Below are 19,178 nucleotides of genomic sequence, written 5' to 3'. Positions count from 1 at the left end.
GCTAGGTTCAGTTGTCATGGTAGTACATACTAATCTAAGCTCAGCAATACTAGAAAAAAAAAAAACCATTAGCACAGTAATATAAGAAAAGAACCTGCAAAATACTAGGGGATAAAAAAAAAGAAGCAAGAACAAACTCTACCAAAAATGAACAGTGAACAGCAATGGTGAATATGATAGTCCAAAGCAGGACAGTAGTTTACAAATGTACCAACAGTTTAACACAAGAAGATAGTAGTAGCATAAATGCTAGAATTTCCAGAGAACAACAAGTGTGAGAACTGCATAAGGTGGTTTAAGCCTACCAGAGATATTATAAAGCCTTACATGCCAGATCTAAATTTGCCTTCAGTGCGAACAGTAGTTACCCCACACAGATGCTACAAATTGATTCCCCCCTCCCTGTTTGGCCATTTTAAATTTTACTTTGTGAAACCTAAGTTTGCAATATGTGCATATACAATCTGACATTATCCCCAAAATTGAACACTATGCATTTAACTGCAAAAAATAACTTGAAAGTCCAGTAACCAAACAGAAAAAAATAAAAATAGCCTCAACGTTTGTTGAACCATAAGGTCTTGAGTAAATGGATCTCAACATCATAGAAATAACAGACAAATTAATTCAATATAACAAACTACATCGCTTATGAATTCCTACATTGTAACATGCTTAAGTAGTTTACTTGTGATTATATTCTGGGTTATAAAATTGAAGAATTATTAGTTCATGATAAATTTTACATTTTAAATTTTAAAATGTAAAAAATTTTAAATTTTTTGCTACTGTAGATAAATACGATCATTTATAACCTGAAAATATAATCTGATGCAAACAGAAATATTAGAGTAACATATTACTGCATTGATTTCAATTGATCTTTTTAAATGGTTTAAACATTGTAAGGTAACTTATCAAGAAAAGAATATCCCAGTATTACATACAAAAATGGGATCTTAGGAATTTTATTAGAGGCAAGAACAATTTTATCAACCATCTAGTATTTTCCACTATGACAGAATGTCTGATTGGTTTAAAAGATGCTACAAGGACCAGTTTAAGTATAGAAGATGGTTTATATTAGGAGGTGAAATCACCATACCAAACAACACAAATTACTACACAATTTGAGATTCCATATTCCCAACTTCTGATGGGTAATTTTAATGACTTCAATCTTTTGCAGTTTTTCACAAGGAAATCCAACAAACTTGACTTTAAAAGCTATGAAAAAATATACAACTAATTTTAAACCAGTTTGTAATATAAGACCTGGCCCAAAGCTGCAAGAATCACATACTGTATTCCGAATCACTGTATTACTGCATCACATACTGACATTCAAAATGTCTGCTTTCACTGTGTCTTACACCTCCATCTTTTTTCTAAATACTGGAGCTCAAACACTCCAGTGAACTGCTGTGAGCATAGCACCAGCTATGAAACACCACTAAATACATTTTTCCCCACATGCAAAACATGAGTTCAACTTTTCATCCATTTAAGACTCACCTTTCTGAAAAATCCATAAATACTATTTATAAAGCCAGACGTGTTTATGTTGCCTAACTCCTTAATTATTTCCTTCACTCACATCTTTATTCTTCAGATCACAAAAATATTGAGGTACTGCACAACCTCTAGCAAATACATCTAAACATTTTAATAACGAATCATAACTCATTCTTCAGAGAAAAAAAGCACTAGAACTACTAAAGAAAGTTTCTAGTATCCCCCTTGTTACCACTATCCCTTACTACTCATGCAAGATAAATAATTAGTTGTGTATATAAATTCCAGATTTCTGCAAGGAAATTGGTAATACAAAACTCTTCTTACAAATGATTTAACCACAATAAGAATATAAAAACTCTACTTACTGAAACAGCTATCATGGAGCCGTCAGGCCGCCATTCTGCTTGCTTATAAGGTCCAAACTGAGAAGCTGCTTTTGATAGTTCCTTGTAGCTCACAATTAATACACTGGGCTGAAGGAAAAAAAAGGAACACAATAATAATTACATTGTTTGTCTAGAAGAACTGGGAATGTAAAAAATTACCTTTTCTTACAACATGTTTCTCTCAAAAAGAAAAGTTAAAAAATGAGTATTTGACAATGCATGATACAATGGTGCTTTTAAAAAAAACTTAAACTGAAGCCATACCACATTAATGTTCTTCATCTCACTTTCAAATAAAAGACAATAATATAGGTTGGTTCATTTAGGGATCAGTATATTAGTTTAAGGACCAATACATTAGTTTAGCAAAAGGAATCAATCAGTGCTAATTCTAAAACTTTTAATTTCAACTTTACTTGGTGTCAATAGCCTTGTTTTCTTCTAATTCTGCTTCATATGAAGCACTGGAGTCATAACAGACTACTTATCTTTGCATTTCACAAGGTGCAAGGAAGCCTTCCTCAGATTTTCACATATATTCTTTTGGAAGTTGCTCATGATGGCATGAAACGGAAATTTGCCAAACTGGGGAAAAACAGCTAAAGGTCAACCGAAAGGTCACTGGAACAGGCTGCCACTGGAACAGGCTGCCCAGGGAGGTCATGGAGTCTCCTTCTCTGGAGATGTTCAAGACCTGCCTGGATGCCTACCTGTGCGACCTGGTGTAGGGAACCTGCTTTGGCAGGGGGGTTGGACTCGATGATCTCTGGAGGTCCCTTCCAACCCCTACAACTCTGTGATTCTGTGAAAAATTAAAGTAATTAAGTCAATGGTGGAAAAATGGGTATAAAGTGGGCATAGGACCACCATAAATGCAACCACGCATGCCCAGCGGGACATTAGCATATACTAATGAGTTCTTGAAAAAGAATATGCATGCTAACGTATGCAGATGTATGCCTTCACGGTTTTTACGTAGAACCTGAACTCTGAGAGAATGTTCCTGATTGTCAAGTCTTCTGGTACCATGAGGAATAAAGGAATGCTGCTTTCTAACACCACACTGCAGTTAGAGACTTTTCTTCCTGGATTTCAGATGAAAGCAAGCAAGCAAAAAAAGTTATTTCCGAGAACAGAAGACAAGGGACTGAAATTAAAATGAGAAAAGAAAAAAAATGAAACACTTCTAATAGGCTCGTATAATGAAATGGACTGTCAAATTAGCCAGGATGAAAAATTCTTCATAAAAGATTTGGTGCCGTCTACTCATACTGTTTCTGCTAAACAGATGGACCACTGTACTAAATAGATGATACCCAGAAAATTATTTTCACATCTCTTCAAGAAAAGGTCACGAGAAACGATGCAGACAAACAACTTCTGTAGTTTGTTGAATTGATTTTGCATATGAAGGGAAGTGCCCATTTCTACCTTTATTCCTGGGTACCAGATCATGACTTCCAGTGTCATGAGGCTCAGACAAAGCTACCAAAAGCACAGTCTTCATTCCTTTTCTTGAAAACAGTTTAGAGCTTACATAAAATCCTAATGAAAGACTACCTCTTTTTGCTTCCAGGCTTAGAAACAGTCTTCCTCTCTAAACATACTTAAGACTTGTTTTCACTTTTCTCATTCTTGGACTAATAGTAGCTTTCAGCTTAGACAGGTATTCCCTTGTTTGCTGCCCTCCACCACTGGGAAAGATGACAGAGAAATACGTGCATATACATTCGTTTGAGCACGACCATGCTCAGTTCTTAAGAAAAGAAGAACTGAAGATTTCCTGTGAAACTAGTAATGATTCTTTCACACAAACTGCAACTTAAAGCTAGCAGAAGCTTCCCTGAATAGATGAGAAACCATTTCTCAATCCATTGCAAAGAAAGTCTAGCATTTTAGTACAGTATATTTTGCTCTCAGTAAAGAATATCAAGTCAAGCAAAAGCAGAATCCAGAAGTCAGCACTTGCTTTTGAATTGAACAGTGAGGGAGGATGCTCAAAAGATACAAAAATAGATAAAACGGAAAAAGTGAGGGGAATCATTAAGAAATGCACACTAATATCATATACCGAAGATTAAGTTAATTCTCTAGCGTTCCTGTAATAAAAAAGAGATAAATAAAATACAACTTCCTGTTCCCACAGTTAAATATACCACATCTCCTTCCTTTCTTATCCACCACTCAGTTACTTTGCCTATCTCACAAGAACCCTTTCCGCAGGTCTCAAACTCTGAATCTTCTGTGCTTGATACTTTCTAACATTAAAAAAAAAAGTTTTTTAATTAAAAAAGAAGTGAAACATTTTGGATGACTAGTACTGAAACAGAAAAACTGCACTACTTATTAAACCCTTACTGTATAAAGCCAGCTTCACAAAGACATTCAATTCAACTACCTGCTTTAAAACTGACTTCAATTTCATTACTAGTTGTAACGTTGTTTAGTAAGAGTTCCCTTGGACTTTTAACTGAGAAAGATGGACACCACAACAAACACTCAGTGAAAGTTATTTGAAATCAATAGTTTTATTTAACTTTAACAAAGAGTTTTACCATCTTTCCCACTTCCTTTCTTTTTGCAAACAACCTCATAACACTGGATCATATGAATTAATTTTTAATGAAGAGGTCTATCAAAAAATACTGGCCGTACATAAAAATCTCTCAGCAAACTAGACATGAGACATTATAGGTTTACTTCTCCAAACACAGGCATTCCACCATGTGAAGTGAATACACACTGAACAGACTCTTAAATGTGAACTGGCCACCTTTAAATAGCACAAGTCATACAGACTTGAACAGCAACTCTCAGAGGAGCAAGTACCTGCTTTTATTGAGGTGTTCAAAGGCTTCAAAATAATATGATACATTAGCCAACTGGAGAGAGGTAGAGTCACTGGTTGTTTGACAGAATGTAATGTAATGAAAGCATAAGTTTTCCTTAATTTGGATACTGTGGTTTGACTGCTGCGGGTTAGCGGCAAACCACACGTAAAGCACATTCAACACGTTAAATAGGCCAGCAAATACAACATAAAACTACTGGACTAAGCTTGAGAATTAAAAACCTAACAGCATGCGTAGATTCAAATACTGAAACTTGTTAACGATCCTTCATCTTCAGTTGCTCTCTCACTGAGAACTGACTTGAACAAAGGCAGAAAGAACAAAACAGGAACACTGCCATTTATAGGCACCCAAAAAATTAACAAAAGTGCAAAGTAACACTCTCTGAGGATTGCAGACGTTCCAGTAAGGCGCCAGCACAGTCACGATTTTTACACAGAGCAATGAATTAGGTAGGACAGCTGAGTTAAATGCCAATAGCAACACTGTATCCTAAGCAAGGGTAACAACTTCACTGTCAAGCATTTATGCCCGAATGCTTGCCTACGACAAGAAGTTAAAGGAACTCTTCAAAATAGTGATGAAGTTGCATAGAAAGAGATCATTTCTGCCCAAATGCCTAAAGGCTTTGCAGAGTTCCGGATATTTTACTTACCCTACACACAACCAAGAAGTTCAGCTCTGATCCACATCTTTTTGCTCTCTGGCCACAGTTAACTGTTGAAACTCTTACATTCCCCTCCTCTAACATCTTACTACCTTAGACATAAAAATTTTACATCACTCAGAATTAGGAGGCCATTACTTTCAGAAACACAAATGTTTGTTTTGTCTCAAAATAAAATTTTCAATTCTGTATTAGGATGTAGGCACAAGATGAAAACTAAATGAACTATTCTGATGTGCTTAAAATTTAAGTGGCAGGCTGGAAGAAACAGAACGAAGGGCTGGTGACACTGAGCAGTGTATGCTGTCAGACACCTTGCACTCCGCTTTGAAGGTTGAATCTTAGCAGGTTTATTAAGTAATAAATGCTTAAATAGAGGGGGGAGAAAGAGATGTAAACACAGACCGTGAAAAGCTATTTTGTAAGAAGGATCTCAAAGTAATGTTGATTATCACAATATTGTTCTTAAAAAAGAAAGTTTAAAATCAGCAGCGTATCCGTCCAAGAAATAATGCAACATGAACAACTCCAAATACTTTCTTTCTACTTCACAGAAGCTGCTGTGGAAGTAGAAAAACCAAAGTGCTGCGCAACTGCCTAGCTGCTGGCAATCACTGCCTCTCCCAGGCAGAAGTTTTCAGTCAGTCTACTGCTCAAAAACACTGCCAGTAAAAAAGGCTGTGCTCTTTGCTGTTTCCCAGTCCCCTGAATTATCGAGTGCTTGAATTTCAACTATGAAAAAACGGGCCTCTGAGATGAAAAGCAAGTTTACAAAACCTCTAACATAATACCCAATCATACGTAGACAAACAATTTTACGTGCAACTGCTTGGAAACTCAGAGCTCAAAACAAAGATGCTATTCTCTTCAGGTAAATAATTTTGCAATGATTTGAAGGGTCATCTACTTGATATTAATAGAGGACAAACCAAAAAGGCATGCTAATATTAACATGAGAACTTTACATTTCATATGATGAGTTCATCAGTCCCGGAGGTATTTCTGTTTTATTTATTTATTTTTTATTTTATTTTTTATTTTTTTTTTTATTTAACGTAAGTAATAAATAACCTTATAATGGAAACAACGAACAGCTGTCACTCAATAAAATGCAAAAAGAAATGGCCTTTTCAGACCAGTCTCCAATAGGTATCTCTGAGAAGTCAGAATCCCAGAGAATAAACTACTGTGAAAAAAAAAAAAAAAAAAGAAACAAAAGAAAAAAGAAAAAACAACAGAAAAAAACCCACAAACCACAAGAGAAGAAGCAAGATATTCAGCTTGCACTGATGCCATTTGTGCCACATTGTTTACAATGTATAACCACAGGTCATTATCAACATATCTGACCTCCATATTCCAACAAAATTTCAAATAAAAATGCAAGAGAGATTGTATCTAATCCTACCTAGAAAAAGAACATACTACAGTACTCAGCAAGCTATTCTCCTTAGAGTTCTGAGATAATACATCACTCTGAAAGCCTAATCCTAGAAGCACAGTGGAAACAATCAGTTGTTTTTTTTTTTTCTTTTAACAGTCACCTATAATAATTAAAAAAAAATAATACAGTAACAATGGCATTTTACACACACACATCTTTTCACACATCACAGTTCCTATAAGCACTGGTGTCACAAGCAACTCCTTCTATAGCATGCCAAAACTCCAGCTTACAAAGATCACTTCTCTAAGAGAAGCACAGTTCCCTATTGTGTCCCGATTTGCTTAAAGAATGTATCATGCTCAATTCTAACAGAGAACCAATTAGAGACTGAAAAGTGCATGAAGAATGTCTTAGAAGAATATAGAGAAAGTTAGCATTTAGAATAGAGATAGATTACTCAGCAATCTAGGATTCTGACATGCATGCTATCCCATAAGCTTGCAGTTCAGTGACCTTATTCAACATCAGAATATCACAAAAAGAAAAGTTTAAAAACATGGGTAGACATAAACTGTAAGTTGGTAAACATCTAGGCAATTATAGTATTTTCCCCAACATGAATAGACTCCAGAGAGCTTGTCGGACTGGTAAAGAAAGGCAGAGTCATACCAGACAGTATGACAACATGCAAAGGTTTTCATTAAATATTTAAAGCTGGTATTTATTTCTGTCATTGCCATCAGTCTGTTAAGATCAAAGAAAGGAAACACAAGACTATATTTATATGTGCAACTACGTCACCAGACTCTATTCTTGTTTTACTCTTCAACGTTCGCAGCGGAAAAATCCATGCCTTTGTCACATATTCTCCACCTGCACACATCTTCACTCAATATCTGGAGAATAACTGAATTTGCTAAACTGCCTCGAGTTCTTGTTTTATGAGATAACCAAACTGATCTAAAACAAAAAGTTACTCAAAGGAGTAACACTCTCAATGAGCTAAGAACAATGCTCCTCTCATCCCTCCATGAGCAGGGAAAAGCAAGCTTCCACTTGTTGAAGTTGCCTGGCCCCACAAATCCAATAGTAGCCACGAAAATACAAGTCCAAGCAGTGAAGATGACAACTCTTCAAATTGCACAGCAGCCTCAGGAAAGCACACTTTCAGTTCCCTAGTTAATAAATTACCTCTTTTTAGTACTTCAGACAGTTTCTTTCAAGAACTGAAGTTTCGTGTTTTAAACATCCAAATACCTAACATTAGCAGAATAGTCAAACAAGCTTTCCAATGCTGTCAATGAAAACAGGTTCACTGGCTTTCAATGACAGTGAATGTACTGTGGCCATAAATTTCTTATTAAATATTCAAGAAAAACACTTAGATTGGCTGTCTCCAAACTAGGGCACATGCAAGAGAATCCACTGGGTAACAAGAAGAAAGCTTTTTTTTTTTTTTTTTAAACTTTTAATAAAAATTATAAGAAAGAATTAAAAGAAATAAACTATCCTTTTAGTTTATCTTTACATTCCTTAATTTCTATTTTGTGTATGTTTTATAACATACAAATAAGTACAGTAACACACACATACAACTTATAAACAAATATACATACATGGGGTGAGCGCGCTCAGCAAGTAATGAAATAAGTTCATCACTTATTAGTGGTCTTTGTATCTACAATCTAAACTCTCTCTACAAGACAAGTTAAGCAGGTCTAGGAATTTTTTTACTCAAAGGCATCAAGATAATTTGACACATTTTTACCCATGTCATTTAACTCATTTTCTAACCTTAATATCCATATGGTTTCCAACCCCAGAACCAATCCACACTTTCAGAGAGATTTTCCCTATTGTTAGGTCCTAATACACAGTAGATAAAAAGGACCTTTAAACATTACCACTACACTTGAAAAAAACACATCACTCAATGTAAGTTCACAAGCCTGGAAGTATTTAAAAGGGCCTCTTGTTCTTGAAAACCTCAGAACAGTTTCACCAGCCTCATCACCTCATTCTCACACAAAGCCTTCCATATATATTTGAGGTAGTGTTAAGCTTTAACAAGTACATCAGCCCGAAGGCTTTTCCACTCCATAAAACTGAATTAGTTCAATCTGACTAAAAAGTAGCTTTGTTCTAAAGAACATACTTCTGCCTAAGGATAACATTTTCTAGAATGCTAAAATTTTAGCTTATTTCAGAACAGTTAAACATACGACTTCTTCCTTAAAAAAAACAAAAAAAACCAAAAAAAAACAAAAACCCACTTGCAATAAATACGCTTCACAATGCAATGAAGTCTCATAAAAAAATGCTCAACATTCATCTCTGTCTTACAGGTGACAATGTAATTTTTTTGTAGTCTAAAATCAAGTCTGGCAAAATCAGCATCAAAATAAACCATTACATACTGGAACTTAATGCACTGATAAATTTTTCATGATCTGTAAGTTTGCTCAAACTTTCCTGCAACAAGTACATTCCTCTACCCTTCCGTCTTTCTTTCTGTCAGCTACACACTGTTCAGCATTCCAACACAAGTCCAAACTTGTCAGGTAACGAACACAGGTAATTTATGCAGCCCCTGTGAACAGACCGTAAAATAAACTGCCTTCTGGACAATAGGATATAACTTGTGAAGCATTCTACAAACCTGTTCTCATTTACCTATGTTCCCAGAAAAGGCCACCAATTATGTTTTGTTGACAGCTATAGCTAGAGATTTAACAACCAGCAAAAGCTAGCAGACTGCATACTTCTTCTACACTACACAGCGCAAATCAAAGGGACCACAGTCCACATGATGAAGTTCACATGGCACAGGTACTGGGTTGATACTCCCTGATGCAATACATATGAAAGTTAAAATACAGCATGGGCACCCTGCCCAGGAACTAATTAATAGACAGGCAGAGCACAACACAGAGTGATGAAATCTCAGCATAACTTCAAGCAAGATTTTAAGACTATGACTTGTTGTTTGATGTGGCTCTAAAACAGCTTTCTAAAATTGGATTTTTACTTTTCTCTGAAATCTGAGATGAACTCAAAAAATTACCTGGAATCAGACATATGGACAGGCAGAGATCTTACTTAGGCAGAATTTTTAAATATCCAGCATCAAAATTTAAAGTCAATATCACAACTGCTTTGTAATGCTGCACCAAATCAAACTGGCATGCAGCATTTTTTGTTAACAATATTATCAAAGCTAATTTAAAGCAAAGTATTTAATACCAATCATGTGCAGTTTCAAACAACACTGCTAAAGCAGCAACTTCCAACTAAAAGCCATTGCAATTCCTCTTCTCAGGGTCACAAAACAGTTAAACTCTCATCAAGCAAAGTTTGTGGAGTTCTGGATTACATAAATAGTCGTCACAGACAGTTTTGCTTTGTGAAAAAACCCACATCCTTCGTTGCTGGTTTTCTTAATGCTTACAGGCTCTTTTATATAGAACATGTAACATATGCACACAAAAGACACGAAGGACTGTTTGCAGTAACAGTCCCACAAGCAGCCTCTATGTCACACCTGTGAGCCAAAATAAAAAATGAGAAACAAAAGAAAGTTGGTTCCGAGTCTCATCTCGGGGAATATGCGGAGCAGTCCAAGCAGACGGATCTCGTGTTTTCCTGACACTGCTCTGCCAGCAGCAAAGAAACAAACAAGCTGCACAGCACCGGCCCACAGGAGCGACTCATAAGTAGCTCAAGGCTTCGCGAGCTCCGATCCCAATCGCCACGGCCCCTCTGGAGCAGGACGGATCGCACACAGCCGGGACACTCACCCTACAGTACCAGATGCTGAGCTGCGAGGACGACAGCACTACGAAGAAGGCCCTCCGGGGGTCCGTCTGGATGTGCAGAGGCGGTTCCAGGCGCTCCAGCGGGCATAGCAGCCGCTTCGGCCAGCCGCTGAGGAAGTACATGGCTGCGGCTTCCCGGCCGCCCGCTCGCTGGGCCTAGGCGGGGAGCGCTCCCCGCCCGCGCGACGGCCTCGGGACCAGGGGCTCGGAGCGCCGCAGGGCCCGGGGCCGCCAGCGCATAATCCCCACCGCCGCCCAGGAGAAGGGCAGCCGAGGGCTCCCGGCCGACCTCGAGCCGGCGTCGCTGCCGCGCGGAGGCGGTGGGAACGGGATCGGCGCCGCGGCGGAGGCGGAGAGCGCGAGGAGGGGACGTGCGTCCGGCGGGCCGCGGCCTGAGAGAGGCGAGCGGTCACAGCTGAGCGCGCGCCGGCGGCAGCCGCGGCGGCTCCTCCCTCCCGCGAGTGCCACTCCCGCCCGCTCTGGGTGTCGCTGTGGTGGCCGCCGCTCGGGCCTCCGCCGCCATCTCCCCGCCCCCGCTCCGGTCCCACCACCACGGCCCCGAGCGCAACGGCGGCTCCGCGGCGGAGGAAGGGGGAAGAGGCGGGGGCGGGGCCGGCCGCGGAGGCCCCCATTGGCCGCGGCCACGGGGCCGCGCGGAAATGACGTCAGAGGCGGAGGCGGCTCCGCCCCCACAGCTCCGGGGGCGCCGTGTCGAGGCTCCCCGCCGTAGGTGCGGGGAGGGGGTGTGCCGGGTGAAGGGGGTGGGGCGGGCGTTGTACGCATGCGCGGCGGTGCGTGGCGCTCTTTCCCGGATGCGTGGTGGACAACGCATGCGCGTGTGACGAGTGTCAGCGGCAGGGCTACAGGGGGTGGCGGGGGGTTGTGTTGGAGGTGGGGCTTAAGCAGGGGCTCTTCGCCAGAGGGCGGTGGGCATAGGGCGTGCTTTCCAGTGGTCGCGTGGCAGAACTGCCGGAGTTGAAGGAGTGTTTGGACAGTGCTCTCAGACGTAGGGTTTGAATTTCGAGTATTCTGTATGGAGCCAGAAGCTGGACTCCATCGTTGGGTGTCCTCTCCAGTTCGGGTTTTTCTATGATGCTGTGAACCATCAGACCCAAAAACGGTGCCTTAGTTTCATCTTCCTTACCTGCCACGTGGAGACACGGCTGCATACTTGAACTGTAGTTCTTTGCAGCCTGGCTGTGTGTCGGGATGCTGTCCCACTAGAGATTTCACTCGAAATGGGCCTCTTTGCAACAAGCCTGCCGTACAGGAAATGAATAGATTTACTGGCAGCAAAGCACCAGAGAAGGCTTTTTTATCTTGATTAAGAGATCTGGGTGAGTTACTAGTACAGATAGTAGCATTGAAGCTCTTTTGGAGACAAGGAATGCAGGTGCAAGAAGAATCACACTTGCAGTGTGTGCAACAGTGTGGTTTTGGCACCAAGTTTCTGTCAGATGCTAGTACTAGCATTTCTTCCATCAAGCGATGAACGATGAATAAAAAAAATGCATTCATCCCAAAAAACCCTAAACTTTTTAGGCTATTTTTCCCCCCAATGCCTATTCTCTAGGCTTATTTCCAAAATTGTTGAAGTGCTTTTTTCACAGACAAAGGACAGATGAGAAGCGTTCAGTGAGAAGGGAAAATTGTCTAAGCCTCAGGTACACTGTTGGATGTAGTGAGTGAGGCTGATCTCTTGAGGGCAGGGGATGGAAAAGATAAAAAATTTTCAGTATGTGTCTGTACCATTCCAAGGCCAGCACATGAGTTGAAAAGACACGGCTTCAAATATTTTAAACTCAGGGAAACTTAATAAATAGTTTTCTCTGTCCTTGTTACAGGAATTCATTTGAACTGTGGTGTCTGCAGAAAAATCAAGTTGTATGCGTATTACCTAGTTCCATTCAAAGAACGTGGCCTCTTCCCACAGTTAAAGTCTGTTCTATCCTAACACCTCTTCTGGTAATAAAGATGTTTTATTCCTATACAAGTACCATATTTCAGCTGAAATCAGTTTTATGTTCTAAAACATAGAAATATATCTTGAAAATATACCTATATGTATGGCAGCAGAACATCAAGATATTTTTACCTTAGTTTTCTGAACATGCATCTTGGAAAAGCCTTACCAGCAGATACCCTACCATCAGACAGATGCCAGTCAGCACATCTGCTACATGCATTATCTTTGCTATAGGCTCTTCTCTGAACCTGTTTCGGCCTGCTTTACTGATAACGAGTGTTCTAAATTAGTAAATTAATTTTTGGGAGTATAGTATATAGTATCCTGATTATTAAAACACTTTCTAATCCTCATATAGGAAATAAATACCATGAAATATATCACGAAGTAGAGATATGGCTATAATGTTTCTTCTGGATTATTCACATTTGTTCAGCCTTACTTAATAGAAGTGCTGATAAATTTATCAAAATCCATGGGGAAAAAAATCATAAACATGTTTTCAGTTCCATGTAGTTCCCTTAACTGTGGTGTTATAACACATGTATGCATAAGAAGCAAACGTGCTTCCAGGTCATACTGTTTCAGGTGAGTAATGCTGGGTAGTATGCTGAGAGTAATGTTAATGAGGGAAAACTACTGCTATCAAAGTGACTACAGTGGAACAGTGGCAGTATGCAGAAGGGAAGAGTAATGCTTTGTCATATTTACATTGTTACTATTGTTGCCTTAACTGAGGAAAGACATGAGGTGCCACGGAGTCAGAAATAATGATGGGAAGCTCTCCAACACAAATCATATGATACTTTATCTAGAATTGTTATTATCAAAATGAGAAAGATATGATCCAAACTGTGTCATTTTTGGTATACAGTTACGATCTGAATCAAGAGCATATTTAAATGCCTGGTGCAATAACTTCGTAGCAAGATAATAGACTTTTTTGATTCATACGCTGTTTGAGTACAACAACATAAACCTATTTCTTGGTATTGTGGTATAGAAACGTAAGTCAGACTACACTGAGAGGCAAAAGATGTGTGGTAATGACAAGCATGCAGATGATCAAGCTGAGAGATCCTTCAACAGATCTGGCAGTGGCTTCCAGTCACAGGGACAGAATGTAGCGAAGAGACTATGATAACAAGGCTGGATACAATTGTGAAAGCCCTTCATACACAGAGGTCCAGTTGTCAATCGTCATCAAGTTCATACAGATGAAGATAAGACTTGCTTTCATCTGCCTACACAATGGTAGTCATGAAGTTTTGCAAACTGAACTCTTGAGATAACTGTTTCCTGAAAGAGAAGTGCTCACGCAGAGCTGTGGAAGCATGCAGGGACTTTGAAATAACCTAAGCCTAGATACATAGGTCTTACTGCAAGCAGGCTATTGAAAAAGAGGAGACAGATGCTGCTACATAAACAATAGAACATATGTAAGGATGAATGAGTATCTCTGTCACGTACATCAGAAAATAGTTATTAAGTTATCTTGGCTTCTTAAAACTATGGAACAAACTTGTCATTCACCTCATAGATTCCTGGTACAGAAATGAGAGGCCTGTAGTTTAAATTGCCTGTTTTCTTAGTCATCTCTTGACCCAGCAATAATGATGGTTTTCATTAAGTGCAGATTGATACAAAATAGAATGAGATAAGACAAGCATTCAACTCATTTTCCTGTGAAACACCTACAGGGATGATTTCAGTAAGGAAGTTAAAATGAAAAGCTATTTAAAAAAAAAAAAAAAAACCGGAAACAACCACCAACAATAATGGAAGTTATTTGCTACATCATATAAAAAAATATTAATGTATTTTTAAAAGGAAAAGTAAAGAAGCTGTGAACTAGATGTTAAGACTAGTGGTCTGCAAAGCCACATGTGAAAATATACTTAAGAACTGAAGATGGACTTTCAGACTGTATTATCTTGGGCTCAGTGAATAAGGAATATGCTGTTAGTTTCTTAAGTAGCCAGCCACTGAAGAATTTGTTTGTGCACACAATTATTTTGCTAAACACCATGGTGGTTTCTGAATACGCCTAGAGAATTGCATTCATTAAAGAATTTTGATGTTTGACACCATTGAAAATGAAATGTCTGGAGTCACAGGTTGTTCTAATATTTGCACCATTAAGTTTGTTCTTTTAGACTGTGCAGATTCTAAGAAAAATACCACTGTTCTGAAGGTCAGTGAATTTCATTCAGTCTCCTCTGTTCAATGAAAAGACTACGGACAACCTCTGTATAGTTTCCCAGGAGGAAAAAGCAATCACAGAAGGAGCTAAGTGGCTGTAGTATGTGACTCCTAGCATATTTTCCAAATAAGAGCACCAAAAAAGCATTTTCTGTTTACTGTAAACAAACTGACCAAAGAGCTGTATAATCAATGAGTATACAGATGTTATAATTAAGAAATATACAAGAAAGTTAGGCTAAAGATGTTATCATACTAACGAAGGATAGAAAGCTTACCCTTGTCCTGGGCTCACTGAGAAGACTCCAAGAGGAACAATTTCCAAAAGAGATCCTTCCTAGTGGTAGTCACCTCTCAGATGGGGTCTAGAAAGCTTCCAGTAGCACAGGAGAATTGTCTTCACCTGTGCTCCCAGGGCTGACTTATTGCTTGCCTCAGGTGGTCAATCAGAGCTTCAGGCCGTGATTAGTTCCCATACAAGAACCTTGCAAGAACCTGCTATCTGTGGAAAGAAGGAAATAAATTAATTAAGCTTTTGGGGGGTGGTGACTGCATGGTTTTTTTTTTTTGTTTGTTTGTTTTTTTTTTTTGTTTTTGTTTGTTTTGTTTTTGTTTTTTTTTTACTAAGTAACACCTACTGCATGAGGTACTGAGAATACAGTATGGTTACAGTATGTGATGTGGATACTGAATTGCAGACAAGATGTTTGGAGAGATAGGAGCTCTGGTATAGGGAAGTGCTGGTAGATAGGGTGGCCTAGGCTTAATGTTTGTTATACGTTTTAATTACTGTCTTTACTATGTGTTCCTGGAATGTTGCAAATATTTGCTGTATTGTATCCATTATAATCTGTAACTCACAAAAGTGCATTTATTTAATAATTTAGTTATAAATTATTGTAATTTAATACACTAGTTTATATGTGTTATTGATAACACCTGAAAAGTGTTATCTGCAACAAGTAATGCCCTGACTCTGTTGTTGGATTTTAAGAACATCTGAATAGTCTGAAAGTGAAAAGTAAAGGAAGTAAAGGAAGATTCATAGAAGACAGAAATCTGGTTTTAAACATTACCCAGAACATGAGACTCCATGTCCAAGATACAGGATCCTGATTTGTAGATTTTGAGATGAAAATCATTTGCACTCTCTTCTTTAGTAGATGAATGTGAAAGATAAAAAGGAACAAAGCAAAAGCAGAAAATGCAGCTATCAAAAATAGAGGACCTTTTTTGTGTACAATTAGTAGCTGTTAACATTAATTCTGCTTCCAAAGTCTCTTCATTGTAAGCATTTGTGTAGACTGAGAAGTACACTAAATTATCTCTGACAGAATATTGATGTGCATGGCATTGGCAGTGCCCTCTGCAGGCTTTTATCTGGTAAGCAATGGGAGCTGTAGCAACCACACTCTATTTTGATTAGGTATTTTATCTGGCTGAGCTAGTTCTTTCTAAAAATTTTGCTAGTACAGCATTATCTGAACTTTGGAATTTTCTTGATGAGGCTGCCAGAAACAGTGTTTTAAGTGAACAGCCATAAAACACTAAGCAAACAAATTACAGTCTTTTTCAAGAGCTTGGTTTGTTATCAGTTTGTATCTTAACAATCTCATTGCCCTTTGGTTGACATTTATTCTAGATCCCATCTCTCTTCCCCTTGGGAGATTCTCTCTGTCTATATTGAATTGGATGCACCTGAAATAAATGAGTATCAATTCAGTTTTAGTTCTTTGTGGTCAGAGACTACATAGAAAAAGATAATCAGCTTTTTTATAAGTGCCTTGCATCAGACTCAGCTAAGTTGTTTCTGAGGGAGAGCTGTTCTAACACTGCTAGGATACAGCTGCAAGTAAAACTGACATTGTTTTTCATCACTGTAGAATCAGGATTAACTGGTGATATACTGTAAGAGATTGTTCTTTTACATCATTGTCTCAAAGCTTGCTGGGGACACAGATGAACAAGTCCAAGCAAGTCCTGGGCAAGGATTGAGAAATCCTTCATCTGGGGAACACTGATGGACAAGGCCAGGGGCAACGAGAAAGAGATAAGCTGCAGCTTAATGGCCGTGAAGCCATTTGTGTGGCTTATGTCAAGGAAGATGGCCATCTCAGGGGGTACTCACATGACTCTTTCTGAAGCACCCAGGGATGTCATGTAGGCAGAAGAAGAAGAATAAAACGGGGACCTACAACCATGAGGTTTAGGTTTTTCTGGCAACAGATTCCTCACAAAGAGGAAGAGGTTTCCGCCAAGAGAAGCCTCATGTCCTGCCCCTCTCCCTCCAGGACTTGCTCTGCCCTCTACCATGATGCTGAAGAAGAACAAAGGTGTCTGCCATCAGATTACTCACATACTCTCCTGGGCCTGCTACCTGAGTCCTGCTGCTTCCTCCCGGACTGGCTCTGCAACTGCCTCCTGCTACCTGCTTGCTGCCTAAGGCCAGCCACACTGCTGCTGCACTCCCCCCTTCTGCTTTTGCCTCTGACCTTCGAAACTTCATGCAATGGGACGCTGCTGGGTCCTGGTGGTGATCTTCCCCATTTTATGCTATTCTTGCTTTTTTCCTATCTTTTTTATCACCGTCCTTCCCTTCCCCGTCTCCCTGATTAGGACTTATAATAAACTGGTTGGATTAACATTTGAACCGTTGTTTCTTAATCTCATGCTGGGTATGTTATATTAAAAGAACCTCATCTCCCTCCTATAAATTGGAGTGAGACATACACAACATATGTATAAAAGGTGTAGATACTGTCAGGTATAGTATTAGATGGAGGTGCTGAAGGCCAGGTCGGGTGGGACTCTGGGCAGCAAGGAGCAGTGGGTGGCAACCGGCAACCTTTTCCCACGGCAGGGAGTTTGAAACTAGATGATCTTTAAAGTCCTTTCCAACTCAAGCAGTTCTCTGATTTAGTGATTCTGTGAAAGAAGAATACATTAGAAAAGTTTTAGAGAGTTTGTTATCTTCATCCACATCTAGAAACATCTCTAACAAACTATCTCATGGCCTACATAGAGTTTTGAAGTTTGAAAATAAACACTGGGTGGAGCTATAGAGCTTGTTCTGCTGCAGTAAATTAGCAGAAAAAAACAGCAAAACAGAGGAGAAAGAGCTATTTGAACGTCTGCTTTTAGGCTATACACTAATAGTCACATTTTTTAAAATCACTGAACCATGCCCACCTTTCAATAGTTCCTTGACAGAGTTAAATATACATTTTTTCTAAATGTAATCAGTGGCAAACTTTGCTTTTTCAACTGCAAAAATAGTGCAAGCTTGCAAGGCTTGTAAACTCAGATCATATAGAACTGAAGAAAGTAGAATATATCTGGTCATTGAAACTATTCATTTTTTTCCTACTTTCTTTAAACAAAAAGAGGCTTGTAAGTTCTCAGATCCCTCTCAATATTCAGATCTCTGTGTACAAGAAAAACAAATATGCAATTACTCAGCAAAATCTGGAAGAAAGCGAGATTAAAAAAAAAAAAAAAGTGGTTGGTCCTGTGCAAATGCTGTCTGTCTTCATGTGACATTCTTGGCCTTGTGAGATTTGTCTTGTGATTCTCTTCCCTAAATTTTATTATGGTCTCCGAAATATTGACATTTCATACTGCCTCCTTTCATATTCCCACAAAGAATCTGGTTTCAAAATAATATAGCTTTTACTGAGACAGCAAAATAAAATGTTCATGTTATGCTCAGAGTCATGAATTATGTTGCAAATGTGGCTGTAAATACCTGAGAAGATGTTTCCAGATGTGGTATGAAAATCTTACAGAGCTAAAAACTGAGCCTAAACCAGTAGAAAAATACAAGATGTGCAGAAATAAAGGACTTTTGAACAACAACAACAAAAAGTTACAATTTTGTTATGGATGAAACATGAGAAATTTGTTGAAATTTGAATGTTTTGGTACATAAGTGACAGATAAAAAGCAAGCCTCTCTAATTTCAATGAAATTACCACTGCTATCTCTGGTAATGACACCAGGTATAGGTGTCATTAAAACTGTAAAATGCTAGAGCTGGATTCACAAGTCTGTATGCAACAGAATGCTTACATGTGGCTTATGCACAGCAAATAAAAGAAGGAAGAGTATCAGCTTTCTCAGCTTTATAATGGTGTTTCTTCAGAGCCTTCTATGCGAAAGAAGCATTGACTTGTTGACATTCAGAAACAGCACTCACACTTTTGAGAGTTATTAATAACTAACATCCAACATCCCTGGGCAGAGTACAGTAGTTTGTTACCTTTTATTATATTTATAGAGGCTGACTTGCTCAAATAACACAAAATATTCAGATCTGTTTATTTGTAAAATAAGGCTTTCTGAGACTTACCAGCGAAAAGGAAAATATTGGAGACACAATGTGGACA

General features: G+C 38.9%; 1 protein-coding gene across 2 annotated transcripts in view; it reads right to left on the bottom strand.

Annotated features, from left to right (window-relative positions):
- Positions 1 to 10,778, bottom strand: part of RIC1 (RIC1 homolog, RAB6A GEF complex partner 1) — a 48,077-nt gene extending 37,299 nt beyond the window's left edge. For both annotated transcript variants that reach the window (XM_042877396.1, XM_042877397.1), the window contains exons 1-2: positions 10,608 to 10,778; positions 1,884 to 1,991 (exon numbers count right to left, since the gene is read on the bottom strand). In XM_042877396.1, the coding sequence (XP_042733330.1) occupies positions 1,884 to 1,991; positions 10,608 to 10,748 (249 nt within the window). In that variant the 5' untranslated portion in view covers positions 10,749 to 10,778. The remainder of the gene's footprint in view (positions 1 to 1,883; positions 1,992 to 10,607) is intronic.
- Positions 10,779 to 19,178: the final 8,400 nt, after the last annotated feature.

Source organism: Lagopus leucura, unplaced genomic scaffold, assembly GCF_019238085.1.
Source record: "Lagopus leucura isolate 7727_CA_CO unplaced genomic scaffold, USGS_WTPT01 Super-Scaffold_100018, whole genome shotgun sequence".
NCBI lineage: Eukaryota > Metazoa > Chordata > Aves > Galliformes > Phasianidae > Lagopus > Lagopus leucura.
This window is presented reverse-complemented; position numbering and strand designations above follow the sequence as displayed.